At 41.9% G+C, this 12073-nt stretch overlaps 1 protein-coding gene across 4 annotated transcripts in view; it reads right to left on the bottom strand.

Moving 5' to 3' along the window:
* Nucleotides 1-3353: 3353 nt before the first annotated feature.
* The window catches only part of trappc9 (trafficking protein particle complex subunit 9), a 205402-nt gene continuing 196682 nt past the window's right edge, over nucleotides 3354-12073 (bottom strand). For all 4 annotated transcript variants that reach the window (XM_008421343.2, XM_008421344.2, XM_008421345.2 and 1 more), the window contains 2 exons: nucleotides 5789-6012; nucleotides 3354-3954 (listed from right to left, as the gene is read on the bottom strand). In XM_008421343.2, coding sequence (XP_008419565.1) covers nucleotides 3775-3954; nucleotides 5789-6012 — 404 coding nt within the window. In that variant the 3' untranslated portion in view covers nucleotides 3354-3774. The remainder of the gene's footprint in view (nucleotides 3955-5788; nucleotides 6013-12073) is intronic.

Raw genomic sequence — 12073 nt, 5'->3', positions numbered from 1 at the left:
GCGCCGATCTATGTTTTCGCATCCACCTGAATAATGTGTAGTTGCGCCACTGACCTGAACTTAGATGACATTCATAAAGTACTTTTATGGAACTTATAGATGTATTTCCCACAAATTTTCTCCAATTGACCCGGTTTGTAACAGTTGGACGTATCTAAACCTGAGCTTTGTGTTCGCAGAGCTCAGTTAAACTTCACTGAATCAACCTTTGTAAAGACTGAACCCTGATCCTGTGCCAGGATCTAATCCTCCACTTATGAATTCACTTCTTTCTTCAACACAAACATGGTACCTGATGATTTTGAATCTTACAAGTTCTTTGATTTTCTGAGATTTTCATAGAGTTTACAAATTGCTTCTCCAAAAGTTACAAGTTGCTCTTCTACCTCCAGGGGCCTTTTCATTAGTTTTCTGGGTCATTTTCTGAGTCTATCCTGGGATGTTGCTGTGAACTCCAGGTTGCTTCCTTGATTATTGACGGATGCTTGTTCAGAACACTTGGGATGCTTGTTGGAAACTCTCTTGGAATAGAAAGGAACGATCAATCAATCAATCAATCAATCAATCAATCAATCAATCAATCAAACAATCAATCAATCAATCAATCAATCAATCAAATTTATAAAGCACCCTTCATAATAAAAGCAGCTCAAAGTGCTCTCAGAATATTTTCATGGATTTAATCAAGTTACTGGAAACTTAAATCTCACATGTTGCTTTTCACTAAACTTTCTAATACTTTCTTGTAACTTATATGTTCCTTTATGAACTTTGCTGTGCAGTTTTATTGCTCTTTCAAAAATCTTCTACTATTTTTCTTGGAATATGCAGAACACTTTTCGTTATCGTTTCTGGTACTTAAAAGTGTATTTTTACAAATTAAAACGTTACTTTTTGATTCTCACAGAATTAAAGGGATCCTCAGAACTTTAAGGTATTTTAACGTACAAAATATGAATGAAATTGGACAATATAACTATGACTCTACAGGTGGAAATGTTTAGAAGTGATCTCATCACCAACCTGGAATATTAATGATGATATTGTACATCGTGGATGGTTTCATGTTCCATAATGGACGGAGCAGAAAGCTGTTTAAACAAGCATTAAGTCTGATCATATTGTGGATAATAAATCATTTATTTTTCATGCAAATAAAGATTAAGAGATGGGATGGAGAGCTGCAGAACACCTGCTGGACGGAGACCGCCTTCAGCAGCTGAAGACCGAATCAACACCAGAGTTTATCTTCATTATTATTACAGAAGAACTTTAAAAATAAAAACTGTTGGAATATTTGAAACTACTACTTTATAACTGTAGATTTGCTTCATTTCATTCAGAAATACTTTATTCAAATAGAAATGAAATGCTGTTGTCCCGGTTGACATCATCAGCTGTTGGTCAGCTCTGCTAATCCGCCTCGTTTGCTTTTGCAGCTCCTCTATTAACCCCTTAAGGGACGGTGCGGGAGGTGACATATATTTTCCTGGAACATGTCATTTTATAACACTATCAAGTTACTATATTACCTTCAGTTGTTACAAAAATGCTCTATGTATAAAACACAAGTTAAAAGAACCTTAACTTTACAGTTTGATGACTAGAAATTGGGCCTCTGTCTCTTTAAGAAGCTCCGCCTTCAGTGGAGTTGATAACTGCCATTTATAACTCATCTTAGGAGCATTGGGCTAAAAAGCAGTTTGCATCATGAGCTCAGCAGATGTGCTAACTGCTGCTGCCGCTAGTCTGCAGGAGCTGAGTGACGGAAAACGCAAATAATAAAATAAATGCCAAAACTTTCTGTTTTGGTAGAAAGGTTTGATATTTACCTGAATGATTTACTGTCTAATAACAATAACTATCATTGTTACATCAGCATTACTGTATTTATGTTAGTAGCATTTTCTGTTATCAGAATGAGGAAAGCTTTGCTGGAACACAGTGAACTGAGCGACCCGAGCAGGAAGCGCAGCAGCTTTTATGAACTTGTACTTCACTAAATGTTCCGTTTCCTTTTTCTTTGTCAGGCCTGCTAATGCACCGGCGTCCTCCCTTTTTCCAGAACTCCATTAAAGCCATTAAAGATTTGTTTTTTCCTCCCTCTCTTTCTCCTCTGCAGACATCTTATCAACGTTTGGGTTGCAATAAAGAAGCGGAGGTTGGCCATCAACACGGCTGACGTCTGATTCATGTTTCGGTCTGAAGCTCCCACCTCCAGGACTCCTGGTGTATTTCTGGAGATGCTCTGATAGCAAAGTTTAATAATGGCAACTGTTCAGGATTGTCTCCATGGTAATGGCGCTGAACATACAGTATGGTACGTCAGGACACAGCGTGTGAACTGCTTTAACATCTGGTCTGATGGTGGAGGATTCTCTCTGAGAGAGTGTTGGGTTTTCTTTACATTTGGAAGAACCTCACTCCGGATCGGTCTGTATTCTGTTGAAAGGAAGAGTGTGTGTGTGTGTGTGTGGTTACTCTGTCCTCTGCCAGGCTCTGCTTGAAGAACCAGGGATGTCAGAGAGCCCTGCAGGTGTCAGAGTGCTCCTCTTCCTTCTGCACACACACCTCCGTCTGCTGCGCTCCTCTGATGGTCTGCATGTCCAGGTCACCGGGACGAAGAGATGGAACAGAGACGGATTTGACTGAACTCTGCTTTCTTTGGAAGTTGGTTTGCATGAATATTCCTGCTGCATGTTGGACTCTACAGCTGCGATCCTGGGGGGATTCCTTCTGCCCAGGTTCAGTTCTCAGTGGAAACAGCCCAAAAACACACACACAAAATGTCTGTCATCACAAACTGATTGATGACCGACTCTGGTCAGAACATAAACACTGAGTACCTGATGACGTAGCGATAACGTCTGATAAGAAATTTTATTTCATTTTTTTAAGTAACAGAAGAGAAGTTTTGAGAATTCAAAATATGAACAGGTATGGCTCCTCTATGACACTTGAACAATGTTTTTCAGCGTCTCACTGAGCAGCAGCTCCTATGAGCTCAGCAGACGCTCAGCTCCACCAGGTGTTTGCTAATTTCAGCTGGCTAGTCTGAAGGAGTCTGAACCCCAAAACCTGAAAGATAAACACTGAAAACCAGCATAACATCAACTGCTTCAGTTTCTTTTGTAATGTTAGTTTTTCCCCACTAGTCAGTTGATAAAACTTCAGATATTGGTTGCTGTGGGTTTTTTAAGAGCTGTCATCTATTTTATCTTTTTGTATGCGTTTGTTTTACTCCTATTTTTGTCTGGAATAACAATTGATTGACTGACTGATTGACTGGATGTGATCAATATAAACACTAAGACTGTTTATGACGGATGAAACAAGGCAAACTGACCAACATGTCACTTTTTCTAGCATTTATTTACAGCAGTTTATCATCAGCATAATCAGACCAGTCACACAGCTAATTAAATAAATCAATATCTCGATGCCTTATGATTCTGCAGCCGTACACAAAAAAAAAAAAAAAAAAGTATAGAGCTGTTGAAACAGAGCGGTTTCACAGAGGGGATAATCATGTGGGCTCTGAGGGAGGAAGTCGACTCAGCAGAGCTCACAGTGCTAAGCTAACTCCTGCTTCCTGTAATGAAAGATAAAGTCAGTTTGATTTTCATCATCAGTGTCAGTTTAGCTTTTGAAAACATGTCCTCCGGTGAGCAGGTTGTGTCGATTCCTTCAAACAGAAGCAGAAACCTGTAACGAAGTCACATCCAGGCTGTTACATCTGCACCACATTGTGCTACGTTTAGCTGTTTGGGTCCGTTAGGCCCCGGCCTGCAGCGGCGTGTCCTGGGCCCTGACGTGGACGCCAGGCAGGGTGAACCAGGCCAGAGGAAGCTCCCGCCGGGCGCTGTCGTCCTGAACCTTCATGTTGAGGTAGAAGTCTCCGGTGTAGAGGAAGAGCAGGGCGCCCTCACACACCGAGCTCTCCCTGGGTTTAACCTGCGACGGAAACAAGAGCTGTTAGCGGACACCCTGCTGTCATTTCTACATGAACGATCTTCAATAAATCTTTGATGAGTCTTAATTAATGAGTTACAACATTTCTCCTTCGGATTCATAAAATATTTTTGACTTTGACTTTGAATTCAACCGGGCACACCAGCAGAGAGGATGACAGTGTGTCAGGGTCATTGTAGATAGAAAACAAAACAAAACAAAAAACATTTTTGTACATTTTCTTGAAAAAATTTGCACATTTCATAGCTTGAAAAGTCAAAGACTTTTTAGAAAAAAATCCCTGAAATTTAGTAAAAAAAAAAAAAAAAAAAAGTTCAAAAGTTGAAATTTTACGACTTCTTAAACTCAAGATATTCCAAGTTCTTTCTACAAAATGTTTGGGATTCATATCAAAATTTCTCCTCAAAAAAGGTTTTTTTTCCCTCACAAACGTCTGACGTTCAGAGATTTCCACGTTTTTTCCTGAAGTTTGACGAGATTAATCTCAACATTTCTGAGTTTTTTTTAAGTAAACTTTGACTTCAGGTTCTTAAAAATTTTAATAATACAGTTTTCTGAGTTTTTGGCTGAAATTTACGCCTTTTTTTTCTTCTATCTCCAACATCTCCATGGTAAGAGTGAGATGTTGCTTTTGCTGTAAAAAGAGAAAAAAAGGTGAGAACAATCACCAAAATGAAGCCGCTCACACATTCATTGGGATTCTTTTTTCATCCTTTCATCTTCCTTTCAGACTCAAAGCTCTTTGTTTTGTTTCTAACAGTCTCTTTTATCCGCCTGCAGTGTGTTTGACACTCAGAAAAGGTTTTTTCTTTCTTTCGCTTCTTGGTTCCATTCTGTGCAAAAACTTTTAGTTTAAGGATTTTAAGTAACACAGTTGAACTGTAGGAGTTTCACTGCCAACAAATATTTTTATTGCTCTTTAACTGGTTTCTCTATTTCTAAAAACAGTTGTGTGTCCTGAGTGAAAACACACAGTGTGTGTATGTGTGTGTATGTGTGTGTGTGCGTTGTGCAGACATGTTGAAATGAGCCTCATTTATTTCGAGGTTCCTCGCCAAGCCAGCTGTCCAACATCAGGCTGCATGTCGGCATCGGGCCCGGCTGAACCGGAGCATGTGTCTGTCTCCTCAGCATGTTACCATGGTAACTCAGCTGGGAAACACAACGTGAACGCTCTCAGTCCCTCATCCCGACACCAATTAGAAGCGGTTAGCTCTTAATTCGGACCCGTTCTGTATTCACTGACATCTTCTGTCTTTTTAAAGATTAAACTTTGTTGTGACTTTTTTTTTTACTTCCTCTTAGCACACTTTTAACTTTAAATGAGTGGAATGAGTTGTGTGTTTTTAAAACCAGTATCATCTTTATTGGTCAAGTCTGCCAATAAAGATTCTATTAAAGGTTTTCCACACTGGTTACTTCATGCAGCACAGGATGTAACTACAGAGGCCCTTAGTCAGATCTAATTATTTAAAGAAGCGTTCCGTTTGAAACGATCAGCCTATTCTTAGCAAACGGAGGATTTAAGGAAGCTTACTGCAAGCCTTCAATCAATCAATATGATAATAAATTACAGATCTAGATCTGATCCTCCTTTTTTTAAAAAACAAATCTAAAATCCCTGATAAGGTGGTAGGTAGCTGGTCAGGTGTGTGAGCATTTAAACAGTAACAATGTTTAAATCCGGTCCGGTCCAGTCCGGTGGCTCGGTGTCAGATATTGGACCTGTATCTTGGTCAGTATGAATAGGTTTGGCAAACTGCCTGTGGCTTTACTGACCGAACCGCCTACAGGGTTTGTTCTGAAACAGACTGACCACGTCGATGAAGAAGGTGTTGGAGCCGACGAAGGTGACCGCTTCGTCCAGGTCGTAGTTTTGGACCCCGTTCTGGTAGTCCTGATACGGCATCACGGTCAGAGACAGCGGGCCCACCGGGTTCTTGTTCAGGTTGGTCAGTTTAACCTCCAGGGTCACGGCGTCGCCCACTCTGCAGTCTGCCACCACGTCGCAGTCGCACGGCTTCCCGTTCACCAGCACGTCTGAGAAACAGGAGACAAAAACAAGAGCGCACATCTTTACATCAATGTTCATCAAATCCTTCAGACCATGATTAGCCAAACACACAGCTCCTCAGAGACAAAACGGTTTTTCTTTAGACATTTTTCAACAGACGGAGAGAGAGAGATGGACAGAGAGACGGAGAGAGAGAGACGGAGAGAGAGAGATGGACAGAGAGACGGAGAGAGAGAGACGGAGAGAGAGAGATGGACAGAGAGACGGAGAGAGAGAGATGGTGAGAGAGACGGAGAGAGAGACGGAGAGAGAGAGACGGAGAGAGACGGAGAGAGACGGAGAGCTTAATTCTAAATATTATACTGATTCCCCTCCTTTTAATCTCATGCATGAAGAACTTGTTTGTTTTAGAAAACGGTGTCAAACACACACAGACGTCCGTTGTCAAGTAGATGCACCATCCCTGCTGTCACAGCCAATCAGGAAACACAGAGTTACTTCAATTGGATTTCCCTGCCGTGTGCCACCGGCTCCTGAAGTGGCCCCATGTTTGGCTCCGGCGCCGATCGAGACGCAACGATCTGCTCTAAACAACAAGCCTGACGGAGTCAGCGCTCCGAACGGTGAGCCCACGATCACCTGATGACGGCTCTTTTCGGTTTCACAGTGGCACACGCTCAGGTCGCAGCGCAGATGCACGGGGCCGGCTGGTGTATGGTTTCTAGCTTCACGCCCGCGGCTGCGATAAACACCATGAGTCACCGGCGCTGTGACAGCCTGATGGCAGAGCGGAGCTGCGTTCGCTGCTGCCGGTGAGCCGGGCTGCTGAGTACAGCGACAGAGAGAGAGAGCAGGACAAAGAGGGGCCCTGTGGAAGCTGGGGGCCCCAGAGGAGAGATGGCATTCAGCTCCCCGTCCGGATGAAGCACACTTCACCTCTCAACAAGGACGAGTCTACATGAGAGTTTTCCAACTTCATTTCTAAAAACATTTTGTTGTTTTACAACAGGATTAAAGTTCAGACTGAACTGCCCATTTTATATAAAATTAATAATCTGTAGTGACATTGAACTTTGTCACATTTTGTCACTTTATAGCCACAAAATTCAGTTTAAAGGGGGGAAATTATATAAAATATTTTCTTAGCATTACATCATGTCATGATGTCACTCGCTCATCAGAAACACACTTGGAGTGTTGTGTTGATTCTTTCAGGCAGGTTTGAGGAATATGTTAATCTCCCACGGCAACCATTCAGCTGTGCAAAACGCAGCCCTTCCCGTGACCAAGTTTGCTCCATCCATGCTGCCTGCCCTCAACTGGTGGAGATACTCTGATATCAAAGCTTTCTGTGTATGAATGCAAAATCAAAAAAATAAAGGTTTTGTTATTTAATTCAGCAGCTTCTAAAACTCTAACATGACGTCCTACGTCAACCATTTGGTGAAATAAAACAGACCTCTGCTGAGACAACAGAATGCACATACTGTGTTCAAAACAACCACTTCATAACTGGCATCGTCGAGCCTTTAGTGACACCTTGGCAAGTGGATATATTTAGTTTGTTCAAAGTCCTGTTGCTAGGAGATGCGCAAATTATAGGTAGGCCTACATTGGTTCTAAAAGCGGGGATACATTTTTTCCACATTAAAAGTGAACAAAAGAGGATGGTTAGTCTGCTGATGAACTCCCACACACACGCAGCACAGTCACACACACCCACAGGCCGAAAAACACTCGCTCCAGAGTTTCTCTCGCTCTGCCGTCCCGGAGTGCCGGTAGAGGCAATCAGCTGGGAAATGCGGCCGGCGAACGCTGCACCGTGGCAAAGTGGTCGATCGTGATCTACCACTGTTCAAAAATACACTCAGCTAAATAAACATGGAGCTCATTTTGTTGTGGAGGCATCACAGGTGGACCAGTGCTGGATCTAGCAGATGAAGACTTCTGCCTTTGGCTAAGCGTCTTGGCGAACATGTGCGGACCCGAGAGGACGCGAGTGATGAAGATGGCTTCATCCACTGTGTGTTCCCTGTTGTGTTGAGTCAAGTGTCAGCAGGTCTCAGAGTTTCCGCTACGTCCTCGGTTCTCATGTTAAAGCAAACCGGCTGTCTGCAGGTCGAACAGGCAACACTCAGGTTACACACCAGAGGCTTAGATACAGTCAGAACCTGAGAATCCAACGTCATCACATCCACCTCTATATTACATGACTCCAAACATCTGTCTGATTTTAAAATACTTCAAACTTTGGCACAGTTTGGGAGTCGGTCAAGTGTCAAAGGCGACAAAGATGGTGAGAAAACCCCAACGCAGGTCTCCCCTTATCGCCATGCTACGACCGAACAGTTTACTGTAATTCATTGGGATTTTATGCGATGGATCCACTCAAGACGGTACATATTCAACAAGTGGAACAAAAATACTTCATGGTTTCTAAATGATTAAAATATAAGGCGATCTGATCTATAACACTCCATTGCGTATTTCAGGTCACAAAACTGAATGGAGAGTGTTGGTGGGAGTCAATCTCAAAATCCTTGCACAGATTTGAAATTGGACAGGTTTGGAGTTTGACTAGGCCATCCTAACATGAATCTGTTTCAATCTAAACCAGAGATCTGCAACATGTGGCTCTGGAGCCACAACTGGCTCTTTGGGCTTTCCATAGTGAGCCTTTAGAAAACATTGATTGGAAATGATAAAGAAACAACTTAAGATTTTCTTTTTTTAAAATGTTTTTTTTTATGGGATGACACTAAACGTAGATCTATTTTTCTTTTTGTTAGGCTGGAAACTAATATCATCCCATGTGAAAAAAATATGACCATCATGTTCTCAAAAAGGTTTTCTGTTTTTCTTCAGACAGATTTTCCTCAAATCACATTCCATAGAAAAACCTGCAAATATTAAACCACGACTACGACAGCGGACCCGGTCAGTACATCAGTCCTAGGTGAACGCTACACTCTTTAGAGTTTAGCTTGTTAAACATTTGTAGACTTCACTTTCCACATGCCAATTATGCACCACTGCAGGTCAGTATCTCACATTAAAAATCCTGCAAAGTGACACAAAACCAATCGCTATAAAATCACAAATGAGTCAAAAGTTCAAGGCAGTAAATCCTGGTGACTGAGGATCAGTGAGCAGTAATGTCACTGCTCCACTGGGTGCTGTCTGGGCAACGGGACGGAGTGGGTAAAAGAGCTCTGTCCACATGTTATGTAACACGAGCGCCTGGTTTGGTGTTAGCATGCTGTTCTCTGATCAGAACCCGCAGAGGCAAAGAGCTTAGGCGGACGTCGCCACGGCAACTGGGGGAGGGAACTCCAAAGTAAGTCGGCTGTAAGATGGAGCGACAATTTGGGGATCAAACTGGGTTCAGCACCTCCTTCAGAATAATCGTGTGACTGCATGTGGAAAAGCAGCCAGCGCACACCGACTGGGTCGTGTTGACGTGTCGCCACGGCTGTCGGGTCAGATGGTGAGGAGTCGCTCCTCAGTGTTACAGGAAGAACGAACAAATTAGCGCCATGCTAACAAAGATGTCATGTCCAGCTTTATGGAGGACCGGATTTCTGACACAAGCACTTAAGAGAACAGGAGTGACGACTCTATGCCATCAGACTGACTGTATGAGTTATGCTGTATGGCTTTATGTAAACTGTGTGAAAATGTAAAACATAATGATTCTGATACATTCAGAATCATCATGATACTGAAAGTATCATGATGATTCTGATACATTCAGAATCATCATGATACTGAAAGTATCATGATCGTAGTTGTGGTCAGGAGAGTTTTCCACTGTTCAGTTTTATATTGTTGTGACTTGTCTGTCTACTTCAGTCATAGCTTTTAGAGTGTGTTTGAGAGTTTTTATTACTTATTATTTAAATAGTAGTAGTTTTAGTTTTCTCAGATTTTGGTTCATTTTTAGGTGCAGAATTAAAACAGGTCATAGTTTTGGATTGTGACCATGTTTACATTGACATTTATTTCCCATTTATTCAATTATTGTTGAACAGTAGCTGATACAGACTGCTTGTATGGAAGGAAATTAATGAAAAAATGTAAAATAAATGTAAAAATAATTTATTTTAGTCAATTTAAAAGATTTAAAAATCAATCTGACATCAGTTTGAAAGACTAACAGATTCATAAACATCAAAACGAAGGATTTCAGTGTATTTCAGTCAACTCTGCACCGTGTAGTCACAGTTAGTTGTTTTTCCCCATTAATTTCTATTCACTTCAGTCAATGAAAACTACAATAACCTTGGTTATGATCACATATATACACAAAAACAAATATTTAATATAAAAATATTAATAATTCATGTAATTTAAAAACGCTGCGATTGTGTGTGACCCAGCACCACTTTGTTCTTTTTTTGGCTTACATGGAAAGCATGGAGAATAAAATGAGGTGCTGCAGCCGGTCCAACGAACGCCAAATAGCCGCATCTCTCTGCCACCATCGCTGCCTTTACTGTTGTAAACCGCACATCTGCCAAAACACCAAGATGACTTTGTGTTTTGGCAGTCGTCAAAACGCCAAGTATCAGTTGATATTGATAATGATTGATTGCCTTTTTTGTTTCGTTTTAAAACATCTGAAACCAAACTGGTGATGAGACCGTTTCTAGTTTCATCCACAGTTTTCACTGCTTGATGTTGAAACATGAAACTGCAGGACAGAGGAATCCGAGTCTATCTGGTCCACTACAGGGCGTGTTTAATCACGTCACTGTCGGCTCCAGCAAATTCAGCAAGAGCATTCAGAGAGAGCACCACCTAAACCAGCAGACCCGGCTGCGTGCCGCTACCTGAGTCAGCGGCGTCAGCAGCAGACTGTGGCAGGAGGAAGTGACAGTTGTGTTGAAGCAAACAGTTGTGGTGCCACAGTCCCAGCTCATCTGTACACAGGACACCTCTGCTCCACAGCCTGCATTACTCATCCAGAACAAGCTCCGCCGCTTTCATTCCCCTCCTGCTCACTATCTGACTTCTATTTACTCAAATAATAGTCCTCTCTCTCTCTTCCTCTCTCTCTTTTCCTCCAGCCTTTGTTCCCTCCGTGTGTGTTTTCCTGTTTCTGAGCAGCTGAGCGCCCGGTTGGATCGGGGTCTGCATGTAAAGCTTTTGTTTGGCCTGTTGTCGCCGAGCTGCACTCACAACCGGGCAAAATAGAGGTTAAGATGCTTACATGCGCTTATTGAGGCTCTTAACAGTGCTGCTCAGCGCCGTACCCGTCCGACTGAGGGGGGAAACGGGAGAGCACTCCACGACTCTTCAAAACATGAACACGGGCGGAGGTGAAGAGGCTGGATGGAGGGAGAGAAGATGAACGGATAGAAACCGGTAATGATTTCCAATCCTCTGTCAATCAATGGCAAAATGCGTAAACACCGTAGCGGTGCTCACGCCGCTTCAACTTTTTCTAATTTTGTTACATTATGACCTCAAAGCTGATTGTATTTTATCGAGATTTTATGTGGCGGATCAGGAGTGCTCACACTTTTTCAGTCAAAATGACCAACCTACTACAAAAACCCAAAACATATTTTTATTTGCAAATATATTAAGAATTCTTTATATGTTTCTTTCTTGGTCCAGCTCCGCCACTTATTTTTATACACCTAAAGTATAAGAGGAAAAACTCCAGGGCTAAAAATTGGAGGTAACTCGCTATCTAGCTAGTTTTGCTGCTCTAGCTAAGCAGAAGTTTAGCTAGTTTAGATCATGATCGACCTGTAATGGATCAATATGAATGAAGTGTTCGATTCTAAGGTTGGAGGAAGTTGATCTGGTGTAAACACATCCGGTTTTGGCCTTCCAACAGCCAGACTTGTTGCTAATGCTAAGCTTTGTGATTTAGTCCAACATATTCGAACACTAAAATGTGTTTTTATGAGTAATAAAGTTGATGGTCTGGGTTTCAGGTCTGTAATTTGACTTATTTGATGTAATTCAAACTTGTTGATTTAGTTTAAAGAACAAGATGTACCAAAAGGTCAATATGATAATGGCATCATTAATTCCAATTTTATAGTTCCTGCGTTTCTCAAAGTGGCTGTCCAA

Source organism: Poecilia reticulata, linkage group LG11 (assembly GCF_000633615.1).
Source record: "Poecilia reticulata strain Guanapo linkage group LG11, Guppy_female_1.0+MT, whole genome shotgun sequence".
Taxonomy (NCBI): Eukaryota; Metazoa; Chordata; class Actinopteri; order Cyprinodontiformes; family Poeciliidae; genus Poecilia; species Poecilia reticulata.
This window is presented reverse-complemented; position numbering and strand designations above follow the sequence as displayed.